The 16809-nt window shown below is 40.6% G+C and overlaps 1 protein-coding gene across 1 annotated transcript in view; it reads right to left on the minus strand.

Moving 5' to 3' along the window:
- Positions 1–16809, minus strand: part of PHEX (phosphate regulating endopeptidase homolog X-linked) — a 101290-nt gene that overhangs the window by 25762 nt on the left and 58719 nt on the right. Inside the window, exons 13-15 of the mRNA XM_030952775.1 lie at positions 13468–13545; positions 11782–11885; positions 4429–4487 (exon numbers count right to left, since the gene is read on the minus strand). Coding sequence (XP_030808635.1) covers positions 4429–4487; positions 11782–11885; positions 13468–13545 — 241 coding nt within the window. The remainder of the gene's footprint in view (positions 1–4428; positions 4488–11781; positions 11886–13467; positions 13546–16809) is intronic.

The raw sequence follows: 16809 nt of genomic DNA on the forward strand, positions 1-16809 counted from the left end.
AAGAGCAAAAATGGATGGGCCTTGAAGGCAATAAAGTCCAGTTTTCTCACTCAAGAGCAGGGGCACTCAAGCTGATAGTGAAGAAGATATCTGGTCCATTCACTCATTTACAGGAGTGATCAGTTGTAGATGTGATGGGAAAGAGTTTCAGGCAACTACCTGTGAGGCAATTCTTCTGGTAGCACACATTCCTGCCTTCCTGAGCAGCCAGCAGCAGAAGGAACTGTCCTCCAGGACTGGGTTTATATCCCTCTGTTCTTTTGCACAGAACAGAACAGAACACAACACCCTCTTCTCAGTTCATCTGCCAATGCAGTGAGTAGCACAGACCCTCACAACAAGTCAACAATTTGCCAACAAGTAATTGGTTCCTACCTCCTTTTCTTATTCTAATCAGCCATTAATTTATGAAAGGACCTTCTTTCTTGTCCCATGACAACTTTCAGTTATTAGTATTGGGAAAGAACCTCATCAATAGTGTTCTATGGAAAAAAGCATATAATGGTATCAAGCATACTTACTTGCTTTCTGAATTAAAAAAAAAAACTCTAGTAGATTAAGAAAGAATGATTTTTTTCTAAAAGAAAAAGCAAAAAGCATCTCACATTCTCAGGTTCACTCTTCACAGTTATATCATATGCTTATTCATTCTCTCTATTCAATCATGTTGTGGTCACAACCAGATTCCTTCATATAAAGGCTAAAATGACTTGTTATGCAGATCCCTCTGAATTGTCTTTTGAAAAATAGGATTTGATACTTGTCACACCTCTTCTTTCTGTGCTGAGGCCACTATAAGTCATAGGCTATACATCAAAGATGGCTGTTTGGAAAATTTTTGTTCAAGTTCCTTTGAAATACCTGGGACAATATTATGTGGTCCTTATATTTGTCACAGTTCCTTGTATGAATTTCTTCTAAAGTCCCTTCTATTGACACTAAATTTTAAACAATTTCTGGGACTAACCTCTCACAAGTAAAAACTCCAGAATTAGAACTTCCCAAACTCTTTCAATGCAAAGAATTATCTTATTTTTTATGCCTTAGAGACTCTCCTTTCTCAGTGAATTTGATGAGGAGGTTTTAGTATTAGTTCTTATGCTCCTGGAAATTTGGTCCTCAAAATCTTTCTGGGCTTGCCATATCACGGTTTTACATCTAACTTGCTAGAGTTCAAGCTTAATTCTTATTCTCAAATGATTCTGGTTTCTAGAACTTCTTTTCTATTATTTAACTAGGCCTTTAAAAATGCTACAGTTCTTGTGGCATGTGAGCAGCCCCAGAACGTTGTACAGATTACTACTGAAAACACAAAGCAGGAAGGTAGCAGTTCTTCCCCACAGCATTAATGGGAAATCAGTAGTGATGTGTGTTGTGGGTTTACAGGAAGCAGGTTTTCTGGGAATGGAGTGGCCAGAGGCCAATAGGTGTTCAGATTTTAAATTGACACCAGGCTTGGCCACTGAGGGTGGATGCGCCTCTGAGAACACAGGGGTTAGAAGCAGAGCGCTCCCTCGGGCTCTCTCTTTGATTTCCGGCCAGCAAAGAGGCAAGGCCTCCCCTGCCCGGCTTCGAGCTGGGCGGGGGAGGGGAAACCTGCGGCCCGGGAGAGGTAGGCCTGACCCCTCAAGATGGAAGGGTGGTGGGGGGCACCAGGAGGTGTTGGGCAGCCCCCCCCCCAGGAGAGACAGAGGGAGAGAGGCCCCGAGAAGATTTGGGCAGCCCCCCCCACACCCAGCTAGAAGATGAGAGAGAGGAAGCTGGTACGGGCCTGTGGCCTTGAAGTGATATCGGCCTGTGAAGAAGGAGGGGGAAGGGGGGAGTGCAGCAGGGAAGGAGCCTGGCCGAGTGCAGGAGTTTGTTAACCCCTTTCTGGACAATGAAGACCTCACAGAGCATTTGGACCTTTCCCAGAGGGGAGATGGAGTGGATGATAAAGAAGAAATGAGCAAATGAATGACAGTCGGAGCAGTGAGTGAGGCTGGGAGAGTAAAGAAGAGGCCGGAAAAAGATGATGGATAGCTGGTTGCTGGACTCTTTTTGGTACAGCCATGGACAGAACCATGCTTCCTCGCGACACAGAGGCTGCATCCAGGGGGGAGGCGATGGCTCAGAACTGAGAGGGTTCAGTTTTGGAGACCCCCTGGCCCCAGGGGGTAGACAAGTATGGGGGGGACAAGAGGTCCCGAGAGTGAGAGAAAACTGTGCTTTTTTTGGAACTGGTCAAAGCACCCTTAAAAGGATAACCCTTGAAGCAGCTCTGTTCCATGTCCAGTGGTGAGAGCGCTGGGCATGCAAGGAAGAGGTCACCATGGCCCCAAGAAGGACTCCTCTCCTCTTGATGGACTGAAATTGAGTATTTACAGGGTGATGGATGGAGACTTGAAATCTGGAAGATGTATTGGAAATGTGGTGGGGGGAGGAGGAAATGCTTTTGTGGAGTTTTCATTTTCCAGGTGTGTGTGTGTGTGTGTGTGGTTTTTTTTTCTTTTGTAGTTTAGTTAATAAACTTTTTTTTCTAAGGTAGAGGCCTGCTTTGCTTATTTCCTGGTCACATCTCACAGCAAACACCAGGGAAGTATATTTTCATGGGGCACTGGCATTGTGCCAGTGTCAAACCATGACATGTGTCAAATGTTTATCAGCAACTTCTACCAGAGAATGTTCCTCCCACATCACCCAGGGCCTCTTGCCCCATAAAAACACACCAGCCAGCAGCAGCAGACAGTACTGTGCCTTTCTCTGAATCCTCCCTCCTGTTGCACATCATTGTAAGGGCATGATTACATTTTTACCTCTCTCTCAGGTATGAGAGGATTTTGTTCAGAAAGAGCCAGCTAAACCCTTTTCCTCTTTGAAACAGTCCTAAAAGGACTGAGAGTCAGTGGCACTGTCCAAACTTCCAGGTCACTTGCCAGCAGAATGAGAAGTTCAGCAGTTATGATATAGAAAATACAATCACCTCTACACCTATGACTGATGGGTTATGTTTGACAACTGCCTCTTTTTTGCCTCCTGACTCTTTCAGACACAGCAAGTTTGACATTTTCAGTGGCTCCAGCCTCTCATCACAGTTTTCTCTAATGTACCATGGCAGAGAGGCTGGGACAGCTGAGCACTGCCCAAATTTGAAAGAACCCAATATTAAAGAAGGTATAACAGAAATGGCTCTCATTTTTCTGAGCAGGCTTCCTCTCCACTCCCACAAAACCTTCCTAGCAGCAGGGGTGGCTGGAGGAACAGGAGCTGTAATGCTTCAGGGGTACCTCAGAGCTGGGACCACCTCAGCCAATGCTCCCTCAGATGATCAACAAAAATGTGATGGCCTAATGATGGCAGCCCTCTAATTAAGGCAGAGCTATCTAAATCTAGCACTAACTTTAATCAAAAGAACTTAATTATAATACATGCTTTACAAATGAGATCACTTAGACACAAAAAAATTTAAGTGAGTGGTTTGAAGGCAAAACTGTTTACAGAAACTGGTAGAAGCAAATACCAGCAGACTCAAACTGCCAGTTCTCTGCTGTAGCTTCTACAGTGTGATACATTAACTTTGTGCCTTTCTCTCTGTGACTAAAAGAGATTCAGGAGAAAAAGGGGGAATCACTCAGCAATTTTTGACATCCTGACTCTGGGGACTGAGGCCACAGATGTGGTGGCAGCCACTTTCCAGACCCTAACAGCACAGAAAAAGAAGGTTGATTTAACATGCAAAGCTAATAAAAGCAAAGAGAATTGCCAGGGTAAAGGTGAAACTGTTGCACGCAGACTGGCATAGAGTTTTAAAGCCTGCTATAGAATTTTAAAGCCTGTTAGACAATTTCAATTCGAAGTCCCATTAAAGCAAACAGGAATGAACATCCAAACTCATTACACATCATTGAAAAACTCAGCTCTTTTACCTTATTTGTTTCCACACTAGAATATATGCTGCCTAAAGCCAGCCAGTAACAAAAATTAGAATCAGACAGGTAGTACTGCACATACAGGTAAGAATTTTCAGTTAACTACAGATATCACTCCTTGCCCTTGAAGGTATTGAACAAATCCACTGGAGACACCTTCTTATGTTTTCTGGTCTATATCACAGTCTTCTCTAGTCACATTTATTGTTACATATCTGTCAATACTAGAGGACAGAACTGCTATCACTGTGTATTTATGGAGATGTGTGCACACGTTTTTGCTACACAAAACAAAAAATAGAAACATTAGGCTTTAATAAAAGTGATTTAAGCTATCATTCACACTGGACAGAATACAAACACACACACATACACACACACTTAAGTCTCACAGCTGAATTACCGGGTTTGAACTTTTTTCAGTCACAAACAACACAACAGGTACAGCTGTTATCTGAAGCTTGATACATACATTCCCAAACAAGCACTTTATAAGGAGGCTCAGAAGGAAGATACTCACGGATCTGGTTGGTAGATGCACTATAAAAAGCATTTACAGTAGTTGGGCTTGTAAACCACCTGTAGTAAGAACAAAAGAAATTGTCTGTCAGTACATTGACATTCACCTTTATGAATCAAAGGAGCAAAGATTAAAATTGAACTCAGTAGAAGAAAGTAAAAACATTAAGGACTTAAGATACATTAAAGTTTAAATATTTCTCCATTTCAGTACATGCTATCTGCACTTTCTAAAACATTGAAATCTATTGTTTAATGACTTTAACTGCATGCAGTCAATAAATGCCCAACAGGGGCAATTCTTAGTGATCCCATCATGTGATCTGTTTAATTTTTAAGTGGCCACTGTGCTTGTGAGGCCAGCCATGCTGATGAAACAAAATTCACCCAGAAGAGGCTGCAACACGGACAGCAGCTGTGAAAACTCTCCTGGGTGTCCTTCAAACACGTGTGGAGGAACTCCCTGTTGGAATCAGAGGAGAGCATTTTGAAACAAGTAAAGTGGCTTTAGAGGCTTTGCTGAACAACTACTTGAAAAATTAGGATTATGCCAGCAACATAAACAGCTAATTTCTGAGAATGTAAATTCAAAATAAACAGCTTCATGTTCTGTACCCTATGCAGTGAACATGACCATCCTAAACAAAGAGACCTCTTGCCAGGCATTTCTTCTCATAGTTTGAATTCTTATGTATACTGGAAGAAACCCTAGATTTTAATAGGAGATGGACTTTGATGATCCTTGTGAGTCCTTTCCCACTCAGGATATTCTATGATTCTAAGAATAGCAAATGAATCTCCTTAGCCTAAGCTCTTCTATATTGACAGTGGCTTCAACCATATGAATGGAAAATCTTGACTGACTTCAGCTAGATCCAAATCCCCTCAGATGAAACCCTGAGTTCAGTGAGCCCAAAATTTCACTTTGTGGTTTTATAAGGAAGAAATTTGGTTAAAGAAATAAAGATGATGATAATTAGTGGTTAGTTCATAATAACTGAGAAGCACCTCTAGTAAATGTTCAAACAGGAACATCCTGATGTCATTAGCAAAATATTACCCAAAAGTTTTATAAAGCCATGTGAATGCAATGTAACTGCTTTGGAAAATTTCTTTTAAAGAGAAGAGAAAGGAGCTCCAAAACAATGAGTGAGATCTTTCCAAAGGAAGATCTATCAGAATATGGAAAATGTGTGGTATCAATGACAATGTATACACAATTCATGCTTTTAAATAGCCCCATTTTTAAAAGAATCATCTGCAGATCTTGTTTTTCTGACAACTGATGCCCTCATTTAAACCATGTAACAAAGGGGATAATTCAAAAATGGCAGCATTTTGTCTTTTATCAATAAATTTAACTGCTTGTTTATTTTCCAAGCTGAGCAGCTTATTTTGCAATACATCAACTAGAAAAAGTAATAAATGAAGGCTATAAGAGTGATGTCATGTACTTATTTTAACCATCCATTACATTACAGCCTCTAATTGTCAGAGATAACTTTCCCTGTCTTGTTTATTAGGAGATTGTGAAAGGGAGGAGCAGGGGGAGGTTGTTTTCTGGTCTATTTTCTGCTTTCTTCATAATAAGGAGATTAAATGTTAGAGGTACTGTAGTGAAAAGAATATATATGGTGAGGGGACAAAGAAAAAAAATTAGGGGCTTAATTAACTACATTTCAATTTGATGTTTGTTCACAGCAGCAATCAGCTGAACTGTTTTGAAGGATGCAAACCTGCCATTTATGCCTTGGGACTGGTGCTCCAGGTTTAGCTGTAAATCTGGAGGACTGTCCCTTTTTCGACAAGGAGAAAACACATCTGAAAGAGTCAAGACTTCAATTTATATTTTACTGTAAGTTTGAGCAAAGACACATAGTGTTGTGACTGGCACCTCACCCTCTTGGCTTGTTCTGCTTACAATGGCTTTTCTGTTCTCAAACAGCAATTTTTAAGCATGAAAAAGGCTTCTGGGACAGAAAATGCTCCCTTTTTGCAAATTCCTCTTAGCTTTTTATTTCCAGTCAGAGGATTAAGGGCCTGAGACGTATAACAGATACTTCAAAACAGATTAATGTGCTGTGGCTCTTCTCTCCATCCTCTGGGGGGGCTTACCACAGCTAGCTGCAGAGAGGAACCACCACAAGCAGCAGCAAAGAGCTCTTCACTGACTGGAGACAGCTCTCTAACAGCACAAGTTTGCTCTTGTTCTTCCTGGGTGAGGAGTGGTGATGCAGGAACTTGTGCCCACAGCAGCACCTCAGTCTGCCCAAGAGTAGCAGTGAATGCTGGTGACATTTGGTCCACATTTACTGAGAGGACTTCACACCATCCTCTGGCCATACTTTCATACCTATGAACTCATAGATGTGTATCTTGCAGGTGAAGACACATCACAGCATCCCTGTCCTGAGGCTGCTGCTTTTCTCATGATCTACCACCAGAACTGCAGAGCCCACCCTGTTTGCTGAGCTTAGCATGAGCCCAAGGCTGAGAGCAGCCTTGATTTTCCCACTGCAAAACTGAACTCAGTTCTTTCCAAGTTGCTCCTTTATAAAAATGCCTTAAGAATGATCCTGTATGGAATTCATTTTGCTTTTAAGCAGTTAGGGAGAGGACATGTAGCAGCCACACAGAGGAATAAGGAAGAATGAGTTCTCTAGTAACAAGCAGAGAATTTAATATTTGACATATTTCTATTCTAGCATTTTGTTGTACCATTCTGAGCCCTCTCAAAAATATTTAGGAAATATTTTCCACAAAAGAGTAGCAATAACCAAGACTGCTTCCATTCAAACTAGCAGAACAACTTCTCCTCTGCCATGCTCTTTCAGTGAGCTCCTTGAAATGACTGAACCTTCAGGGACAGCTCTTAACTAATAACACACCAAATTACAACATGAAGGGGTGTAATAAATAGCTGCTGTTGCTGTTAAATTTTAAGGTGAAGCAAACTTAGAAATAACTCTGCCATTCCTGCTTGAAGTCAGATTCCCTGATCATTTGCTCCAGGTCTGGCTACAATTTCTGTGTGCTTTATCTACTCACAGAATGATAGAAAAAAAAGAAAGGCATTACACATTCCAAGCTCTTATTAACTACAAAGTAAATAAATAAAAATTCTAGAACTGTTTACACTGTTTTTATTTGCTATAAGTTTGTGAAAAGGGGACAGCTTTGAATGATGTCCTGTAGCACTACCTATCTACTTCTGCAGCAGTCAGAACCTAATTCTGCAGAGTTGTCACTTGTAAGGTTGAGATTTCTCTTGCAGAAATAAAATGTGAAACAGACACTGAGATAGCAATTGGGGCAGGAACTCTCTTAGTCTGTGTTCTTGAGGCTGAAATGTCCTCTGATATTTTCTTTCTTTGCTAAGAGTATAGTGTGCTATATTGCCATTCATGAACAGGGATGGTTGGGAACATTTACAACACAGAAAAAAGCTTATTAGTTTATTTAATTCTCTGTAAAGCACAAATTGAGTTTGCAATTTGATCCTTAGTTTTCTGAGTTGGAAGAAATATTTCAGTTTTCTGTTCAACATTCAAAGTAAGAAATAAAAAATAAATAATCATGTAAACAAACAAAATGAACTTGTGAATGTACAAAGAATTAAGCTGGTTATAAGTGAAAAGCTGTACAAAGTTTCTGGAAGCTGGAAAATGTCTTCCAAAGAAAACACTAAGAAAAAAAACTATAAGGGAGGCAACCTTCAAGGTGACTTTCAAAATTGTATTTCCTCTTCTCATTGTTAGTCTCTTATATATTTGCCCATGTAGAAACAGATTATTGTTCCAGGCCAGGCTGCCATCTGTCTCCCTCAGGAATGGACAAGCAGCTAGGATGGTAAGGCTGGGCCCAGCCTTCAGTGCCACATCACTGCATAAATGAGGCTCAAAGACCAGGAAAAGGCTCCAGGAGGCTCCTTTCCAGCCTCTCCTCTCCAGGGCAGGTCCCAGCCACACAATTTCCAGCAGCATCTCTCCAACAGACAACAGCCTGCCCAGTGTTTTTGATGGCTGCTTTTCCCTTTTTGCAGAAGGAGCTTTTGCACCATCCTTAGAGGTATCCAACCCAGAACCTCTCAGAGCTGCCCTCCCTTGTGGCAAACCAAGAGCCAGGGCTTACACACAATAGTGTGTGGTCAAGAAAAATAATGATAAGTCCTGGAGGAGACCCCAGAATCTTCTCATAACATCCTTCCTTTGTATCATCTTATTGGGATACCAGACATCTGCATCCCCACCTCTGAAAGTCTAGTGAAAATTGAGAAAGATTTGGCCAGGTCTAAAAATCTTGAATTATGAACTGACTTCAAAGGAGAAAGATGAATAATAATGAAGTGGTGGGGCCAAGAAGTCCTCTGATGCTTTGTTATTTGCAAGTATGATACCAGTGTTAAGGAGGACAGATTCTGTCTCTGATTAAAATGTGCAGGCATGTGTTTGTACACACACACACACACACACAGGGATATTTGTATGTATGAATGTGTGTGACTCCATGGATGGATAGGCAAATGCAACTAAAACCCTGACTCTCCTTATTTTTCCCTTCCCATGGCCACCACTTCCCCCTGTACTGCCTTTCACTTTCCTCTGCTCCAGCTGGCTTATGACGATTGTCCTCACACCTGGTGCCCACACTGCCCCTTCCAGACTCCTCCCTGGGCCCTCTCAACCTAACCTGGGCTGGTTTGTGCACCTCATTCCTCAGCTCCTGCACAAATCCCTTTGATTTCACTCTCTGCTGATACCTGAGCACTTTTTTTCTTGCTGAAGAGAGCCAGCTGTGAAGGTGACAGTCACCTCCCCAGCCAGCTGTGAGGATGGCAGCTGGCACCAAGGCTGGTGTTGAGCACAAGTGACACCTCCCAGAGCTGTGGTGTCCCCAGGGGAGCCTGGCCCCAGGACTGGCAGCAGAGGCAGCTCCAGCACCCCAGAGCCTTGTCACAGCTTTAGGGTACCAGTAGGGCTGGGTGTGGCACATCCCCCACGCCCTGAGCAATGAGAGCTCATCTGAGTTCCTCCATGCTCCCCTCTCCTGTTAGGCAGATAAATGCCAGGGATGGAGAGAACAGAAGAGAGAATAAAGATTTTTGATAATTACTCCTGCTTTAGGTTTTTTTTCTTTTTTTTTTAATTAAAAATTGTTGAATTTCCAAAACAATTCTCTTCCACTTTGTTATCCATATTCCCCCTTGTTTTACCCAACTGCTTTGTCTTGTATCTCCCATCTCTGTCCATCCCCTGATGGTTTTTCTCTGGTGTTTTGATTGAACTATCATTTTAATTTCACATTTAGCTGAGGAAAGTGATTCCAGTTTGAAATAATTATTGAGAAACATGGACTGTCTGCTAAAAGAGTACAGTGTTTTATCTTTTAGGTGTAATATTATTTTAGCAACTTTTATTTTATTTGCTTAAACACTAATTTTCTTATTTATCTTTTTTGGTCCACAACTTTGATGATCCTATAATATCTATCTCGAAATATAAATGTTATGCTAAAAGCTACTAAACTAGGGAAAAGAAGAAATGAAGCAAATAGAAACAAAACCCCAAGGGTAATTAGCTATCAACATAGCACCAACCCTCATCAAAAATTCTGTGGAGTTATATGAAATATAAATGTTTAAAAAACAAAAACAGAAAATTGGAGGAAAAAAAGAAGGCAAAAGCATCAAAAAGCAGTGGAATATGATGATTTAAAAGTGGGAAGTAGCTAAAAAGTGGCTGATATGTTTGAGGCCAGGTTTGACAAGACTTAGACTGGTAAGTGGGAGTTATTGGTTTAGTTAAATAATTTTTTTAAAAATTTCTGGAGGCAGCAATGACTCTGTGCCTTGGTGTCCCTCAGCAGGCAGAGTGACACCACTTTCAGAGCTCTTTTCTATCACTGAACAGTCGCAGAGACAGAATAATATCCCAGCAGGAGCCCTAATTATCCCTCCCTGCCAGGGCTCAGGTGAGATTACCTCCAGCCCTGCAGAAGGCAGAGCAAATAGCTGTGCTAACAAAGGGAAGGGACCAGAAATCAAACTGGCATCCCCCAGGCCTGAATGTGCTCTGAGGGCTGACAAGAAAAGAGCTACAAAGGTGATGATGGCTGTTATGTAGTCCTGGGAACAAGAAGGTAAGACAGGCATGAGAAGGGTTCAATCTCGTAGAGAGCAATTGGATAACACTTTCATTTTTTAAGCATACCCATGTGACAGCTCTCAGAATACAGTCCTGGGGTCAGGGGCTGCCTGCCACTTGATTTCCTCTCAGGGGAGCTTTCCCATTGTGCCAACAATCTACAGGTTCTGCATCAGTGCTGGCTGCCCCAAGGCTGACCACTGCTATAGAGAGGCCAGTGCTGTTCCACTGCTCTCTTGGAACTGCTGCCCTGAAGAGAACACACCATCATGGTCTGGTCCTGGCATGCAGGAAAATCCCTAAAATCATACCCCTGGGTTGACCAGTGCAATGTCAGAGAAAGCTGTGATGAGAAGGTAAAATTCACAATTAAATCTAACTTATAAATAATGCCTTGAACACACAGGGCCAAATTAAAACACTTAAACCATGAGCAACCTTAGTTTGTCCCCCTATCTCATGGACAGCACAGAGCCACCCCCAGAACAAGGTATGGTTCAGTTTGAGCAGGGTTTCTGGAGTCCTAAGGAAATAAAACCACTGGAGCTAAGCACTGGCACTGATTTCAAATTCTGTGTATAGAAGAAGTCATTTTTAAGTAGCATGATTAGACTAATTAAGTTCTGCTTAGGTTTTAATTTGCATTTTAAGGATTTGATTACCCCCAGTAAGAAAAGAGAATGATTCTCTTATGTATTTTATGAAAGTTTGTGACACAATCTGCACTCTCATGTTTACAAATAAATAAAAATAACATACATAGATTCAATTATGCTTCATTCTGTATCATTGCTATCAACAGCAGGTAACTAACAATGCTGATTTGTATTTCTAATAATAGCATTATCTCTTACTATGATTTCATTCCTACAGAATTTAGTTCATAAATCCCCGCTGTACCATTTCAAACTCTAACTGTGACCAAGAGACATAATCCATTTTTAATTGCAATTCAATTACCCCTTTTTTCATTAAATTAAGTTTAAGCTTCAAGCACATGACTACTCTGCATATGAACAGGGATACCTTCAAAAAGAAAATTCACAGGAGTTTCTGAATAATGGCAGTTTGCCCATAGGCCTTTTGTGGCATAACATATTTCTGTTAACATAATTCTATTAAAACTTAATATATAACAGTATTTAATATATAAATTAAATAAGTTCAAATATTGTTAGAAGATTATGTAAATTTGCCTTTTGTCTACTCACTCTGTTTTTGGAACTTCTTTTCTAAGCCAGTAGAAATCAGATTGGGCTGCGTATTTGCGAGTTTGCAATACATTGCCAAAATAATCACTTTCTGTAAACTTCAGCTGTACCAAGAAAGCACAGACATTTTTAAAGCATGTCCAAAGAAACAAAAGCTGACATAAAACAAGCAGAACTTTTATTTTATATGAGATAATTACCTAATTTTTTTGCGATTATCAAAGCAAGTAAAATTTTCACACTTGGTAGGAAGAATAAATACTTTATGAGCTTAGTTAAAAAAAACACAGTGGCTGAACAGATCTGCACAAGGGTCTGGAACACTGGGAAAACTCTTCATTGTGCAGAGTGCTGCTGAAAGAATCATAAGCACCCAACAGTGCATTGCAGACTGCACATTTCCATGGCTATTATTAAGAGAGCCTCTTTCCCAGGAGGAAGTAGGCTTACTTTTATTTTTAAAAGTGCATTTTAAAACCACTTCCAACAATGTAATGAAGTCCCTTTTTCAGTTGGCTTTACATTTTATAAAAAATACTTCATATTCTGTGCCTTCTGAGAGTTCTACCACATTAAATATTTACAGCCATAGGGCTCCATGCTTCCATAAGTTTCCAAATCTAATAGCATTCACATACACAAAACTAAACAGGCAAGGAAAAGGGATGTTAATAGGTTATAAATCCCTTTCATCAGTTTAAAACAATTCTAGGATTTCTGAGGAAGTTGCTCTTCAGATGTAAACTTTGGTTTTGAAACCATGATTAACAAGTATTTTTCACCAGCCATTGCCACTTATCTGAGCAAATAATGCCATACACTGAGTGATAGAGTTGGACACATGCTCTGTCTCATTGCACTGTTTTCATGCATCATCTCACCCTACAGCTTCCCTGGACAAGGACTAGGCTGGTGGAGTTGGTTCTCCCAGTAAATGATGCTTCTGTTTAGTGTTTGTTCATGTGCTCTGGCAAAGACGATGACAGCTCTTGTATTTTACTGCTTCAGGATTGAACTTGTGTTTCTGGTTTGCCTGAGACTTTCAGCCATACAATTCATCAAATGCATGCCACAGCTGGGAAGTAGTAAAATATATTATTATTATTAATTTGCCTTCCTGCCTTAGTTAGGCTGAACAGGTGCTGGGGCAGGAAGGAGTCCCCCACCGTATCTTTGTCCAGCAGGCAGCACAATAGGCCTATACATTGGTTAGGACCTCTTGGCATGATTATAAACATCAATTGTAAATTAAGTTCATAGCCTGGAGATATGAGGAGAACATACATACAAGCATCCTAAATTGTGATATTGTGAGGTAAATGGCATTAGGCTTTTTGAAAATCATTATTTTGAGAAAAAATTCTTTTGGTATGTTCCATTTTCATAATTAAATGCGAAATCATTACAGTGCATGCTTAACCTTTAAAATGCTTAATAGCAGGAAGGTTCTTTGCATCCAGGCAGAATTTACTCCCAGCAGGCCTCATGATCTCACTTAGATACAACAGCATTGACTATTTAGATAAAATTTAGAGCTAGCACGCTTCAAAAATAAAATAAAAATAACCAGGCAAGCACGAGTCCAGGTGCATGCCAAACAAAAGACTAGCTTTGACTTTAGACAGCAGCAAAACAGAGCAAACAATGGCTGCAATAGATGAATAAAGCTGCAAGCCTGGCACTTACTGTTTTGATGTCTTCATTAATATATGTGTCATTCATTATAAACTGAGGGTAACCAACTTTCGCCATAACTGCTTTTGCCTTTGAAAAAGAAAAAGAGAAAAAAAAGTTTTGACAGATAAAACCACCTCTCAGCATACAGCTTTTTTTTCTTTCTTGCTCAGTTTCCACTTGGTATTATTACGCTTCCCTGGAGCCATCCTAATGTAACTTCAAAACAACCTGTCTACAAGGTAAACTTGGTGCCACAAATGAGCTCAGCATCACAAGGCAGAGGGTCCAGATTCTGTTGTCAGATTATCACAGTGGGTCTGTCACTGCCTGCAGAGCTCTTGCGTACTTACAGCAACGTGCCTGAGTGCAAAACCTTAACAGCTGATTTTCCCTACAGGGTTTTGTGTTAATCAGATGGTCAAATGCCTGTTTGTACACTGTTTTCCAAAGGACAACAGGAAATGGCCTGTTTTGCTATGGCACAGTAGCTGGTGCCAACTGCTAAAATAGATTTGATGCACAGATGTGAATCAAGCTTGATCCCAGCAAGTGCAGCCTGGCGTTTCCACCAGGGCCACTTCCATTTGCACCTGAGGATGGGTCCTTTTCTGAAGGACACTGTACGTTCTGAAAACCACAGGACCGATCTGTGTGTAGTTTTCCAGTTTCCCTCCTTTACTCTGCAGTCTTTGCTCTTCTCCTAATGCCAGCAGAGGTGTTAAAATAAGACACTTCATTTTTCATTAATCCTCTTTCAGTTGTGATTTGGTCCCAGCATTTATGCACAACCTGTGCAAACAGTCCAGTGTGAAGTAGCTGTAGTGAGTATTCCCACTTTGTAAATCATGGTGTGAGTTTATAAACAGCCTTGGTAATGTCCTCCCAAAAACACCAGCAGGCCACTCCAACACCCAGAATCTCTGTGGAAACAAGTTTACAGAAGAAAAGCAGAAGTACGCTAAAAGATAAGGTGACATACCAAGAAGTGGAATGTGACAAGTCCACAGGATAAATTACAGCTATGATGGACTAGGTTAGCACAAAAGTTTCATTTTTTTATGTTTTCATGATGCTGAATATAATTTCCTCATAAGTCTTTGGAATTCCCTCCATCCTTCAAAAATGCTCCTCTGTGGTCATCAGACTTTGATGTCAAAACTCAAATTAATATTGCAAGATATGAAAAACAATAAATAATTGGCCTTTAAACCAAGTTCAACCATACCAACCCTGCATTCTGCTCTCTATGAGCTGGGCCTGGGCCTATTTTAGGGTCCAACAACTTTTATTTCCTTTTTGCTTCAGGGACTGGCTGCTTAAGGGAAGATTTCCCTTCCTCCACATCTCCTTTCCCCTTCTCCCACTTCACAGCATCTCAATACAGCAGGGCTTCCTATACAGCAAGGCATAAAACCAGCTGTTCCACAGCTTTCAGAAGAAAGGTGATGGAGGATTGCTTCCATTTAACCAAAGTCATTCTGTCTCCTCTTTTATTTTTCAAGAAGAAAGGCCTCTTTTTGTCTTCAAACTCCTTCAATTTCTCAATCTCACTTCCAACCCAAAGTCATAATCCTCCATTTGTGACATCACAATTAATTGTGGTTGAGATAATTAAGATGTCACAAACAGAAGATAACAACTTCAGGTAGGAAATTAGCAGCAGGAGCAGACAATCTCTTAAGCAAGAAAGATCCCATTGTCATGCAAATTGCCCTAGTAATAAAAAAAGCCATGGAAGAAAAATGCTGAATGGAAAATATGAAATGAGCCAAATTAACTCTCAACAGAATGTTTCCTCACTTTGCCAGAAGGTTCAGCAGTCTTTCATGATATTTTAAAGGCTGTGGTGGGGAGGGAGAATAAAAAGCCAGGAAGGCAACACAACTCATCTGCAAGTTTGTACATAATCAAGAGTATCTAAATTTTTCCTGGTGGTGTTGTCAGGTCCAACTGACTGACCTTCACAAGGAAACAGAAAATATCCTTTACCATTTCCCATGTTTCAATACCAGTTCAAACTAGCTTTGTAAAAGGAAAAAGCAAAACCCAACTCTCGGGTCGGCTGTTTTAACTTCTGCTAAGTCAGCTACTTAAACAAATCGGGTGGATCTCAAATGTTCTGCGTGAGTTCATCATTTGCTTTGTGACTTTCACATTTGATGTTGTGAGATTGAGATTTCTAAGCATGAGAATAAAATAGTCAGACACTAAGGAGTTTTTTTATAAAGTTTATATAAAACCCTAGTAAATAACAGAGCGTATCTTGAGATTTTGGAAAGCAACCTCAAAAGGTAATGCTGCTTTTAGTACTTCGATGCTCTGTATGTCTAAAGCTGTCTGTATTTTGTGAGATAGATAGATAGATGGACAGATAGATAGATAGATAGATAGATAGATAGATAGATAGATAGATAGATAGATAGATAGATAGATAGATAGATAGATAGATAAGGGGAAATGTTATATTATTGCATTTGTTAATTAAAAGACAATAACACAATAGGTGTGGTTTAGAGATCTGAGCAAGTAAGACAGACAAAGCTGATGCTGACAGTGAAAGATGTTTGGCTCTTGGTTAGATAAACTGTTTCCTATAGCCAAAGCAAAACTCATGAGAGAACACAGGAAGCCTTCTGAAGTCCTTGGGAATTCCTCTGACTGGGATTCCTCCTAGAAGCTTTGCATCAGGGACAAACCTTTTCAGCAGAGCCCAGCACAATTTATTTACACAATTGACAACTTAGAAAGTATCATATTGAGAGCAGGTTTCTAAATTTGCATGTTGGAAGTTTTGTTTCTGTGCCAATTTTTCTGTTCACTTGTGCAATATTTAACAGCAGTTGGGAGATTCCTTATTTACATAGCACAAGGAAGTGGAAAACTCTTCTACAGCTTGCTTACCCTTTGATAATGATGTCATTATTTTCCCCTTGATAGGATTAAAAGTATGTATAAGAGACCAGCCACCAGGAGGCAAGCACAGGGAGTCAAATGAAATGTGACAAATGTACAGGAACCAGCCATGTGGCAGTTGCACATGAATCCACCATAAATCCACCATGCACAACTTTTTATGGTTTAAAGGCTCATTTAACTCCTCTCTCTAATTTGCATATTAAACAGCCATGTGTGCAGGAAGAAAAGAAGCACCGGGGTACTTCCCCCCGGCATCATTAAGCACTCAGCTGAGTTGGGCTGCTGGGTAAATTAAGGAAACTCACTGCTGCAGGGTGCTTCAGGGTAAGTCATGACAACTCTTTCCTATCCCAGCAGCCAGAGAGAGCAGGCTCTGAGGCAGAGGAGCCAGAGTGGGACTATTCCACCACTCCTTGTGCATGGAAGTGTCCCCAC

This window comes from Camarhynchus parvulus, chromosome 1, assembly GCF_901933205.1.
Source record: "Camarhynchus parvulus chromosome 1, STF_HiC, whole genome shotgun sequence".
Classification (NCBI taxonomy): domain Eukaryota; kingdom Metazoa; phylum Chordata; class Aves; order Passeriformes; family Thraupidae; genus Camarhynchus; species Camarhynchus parvulus.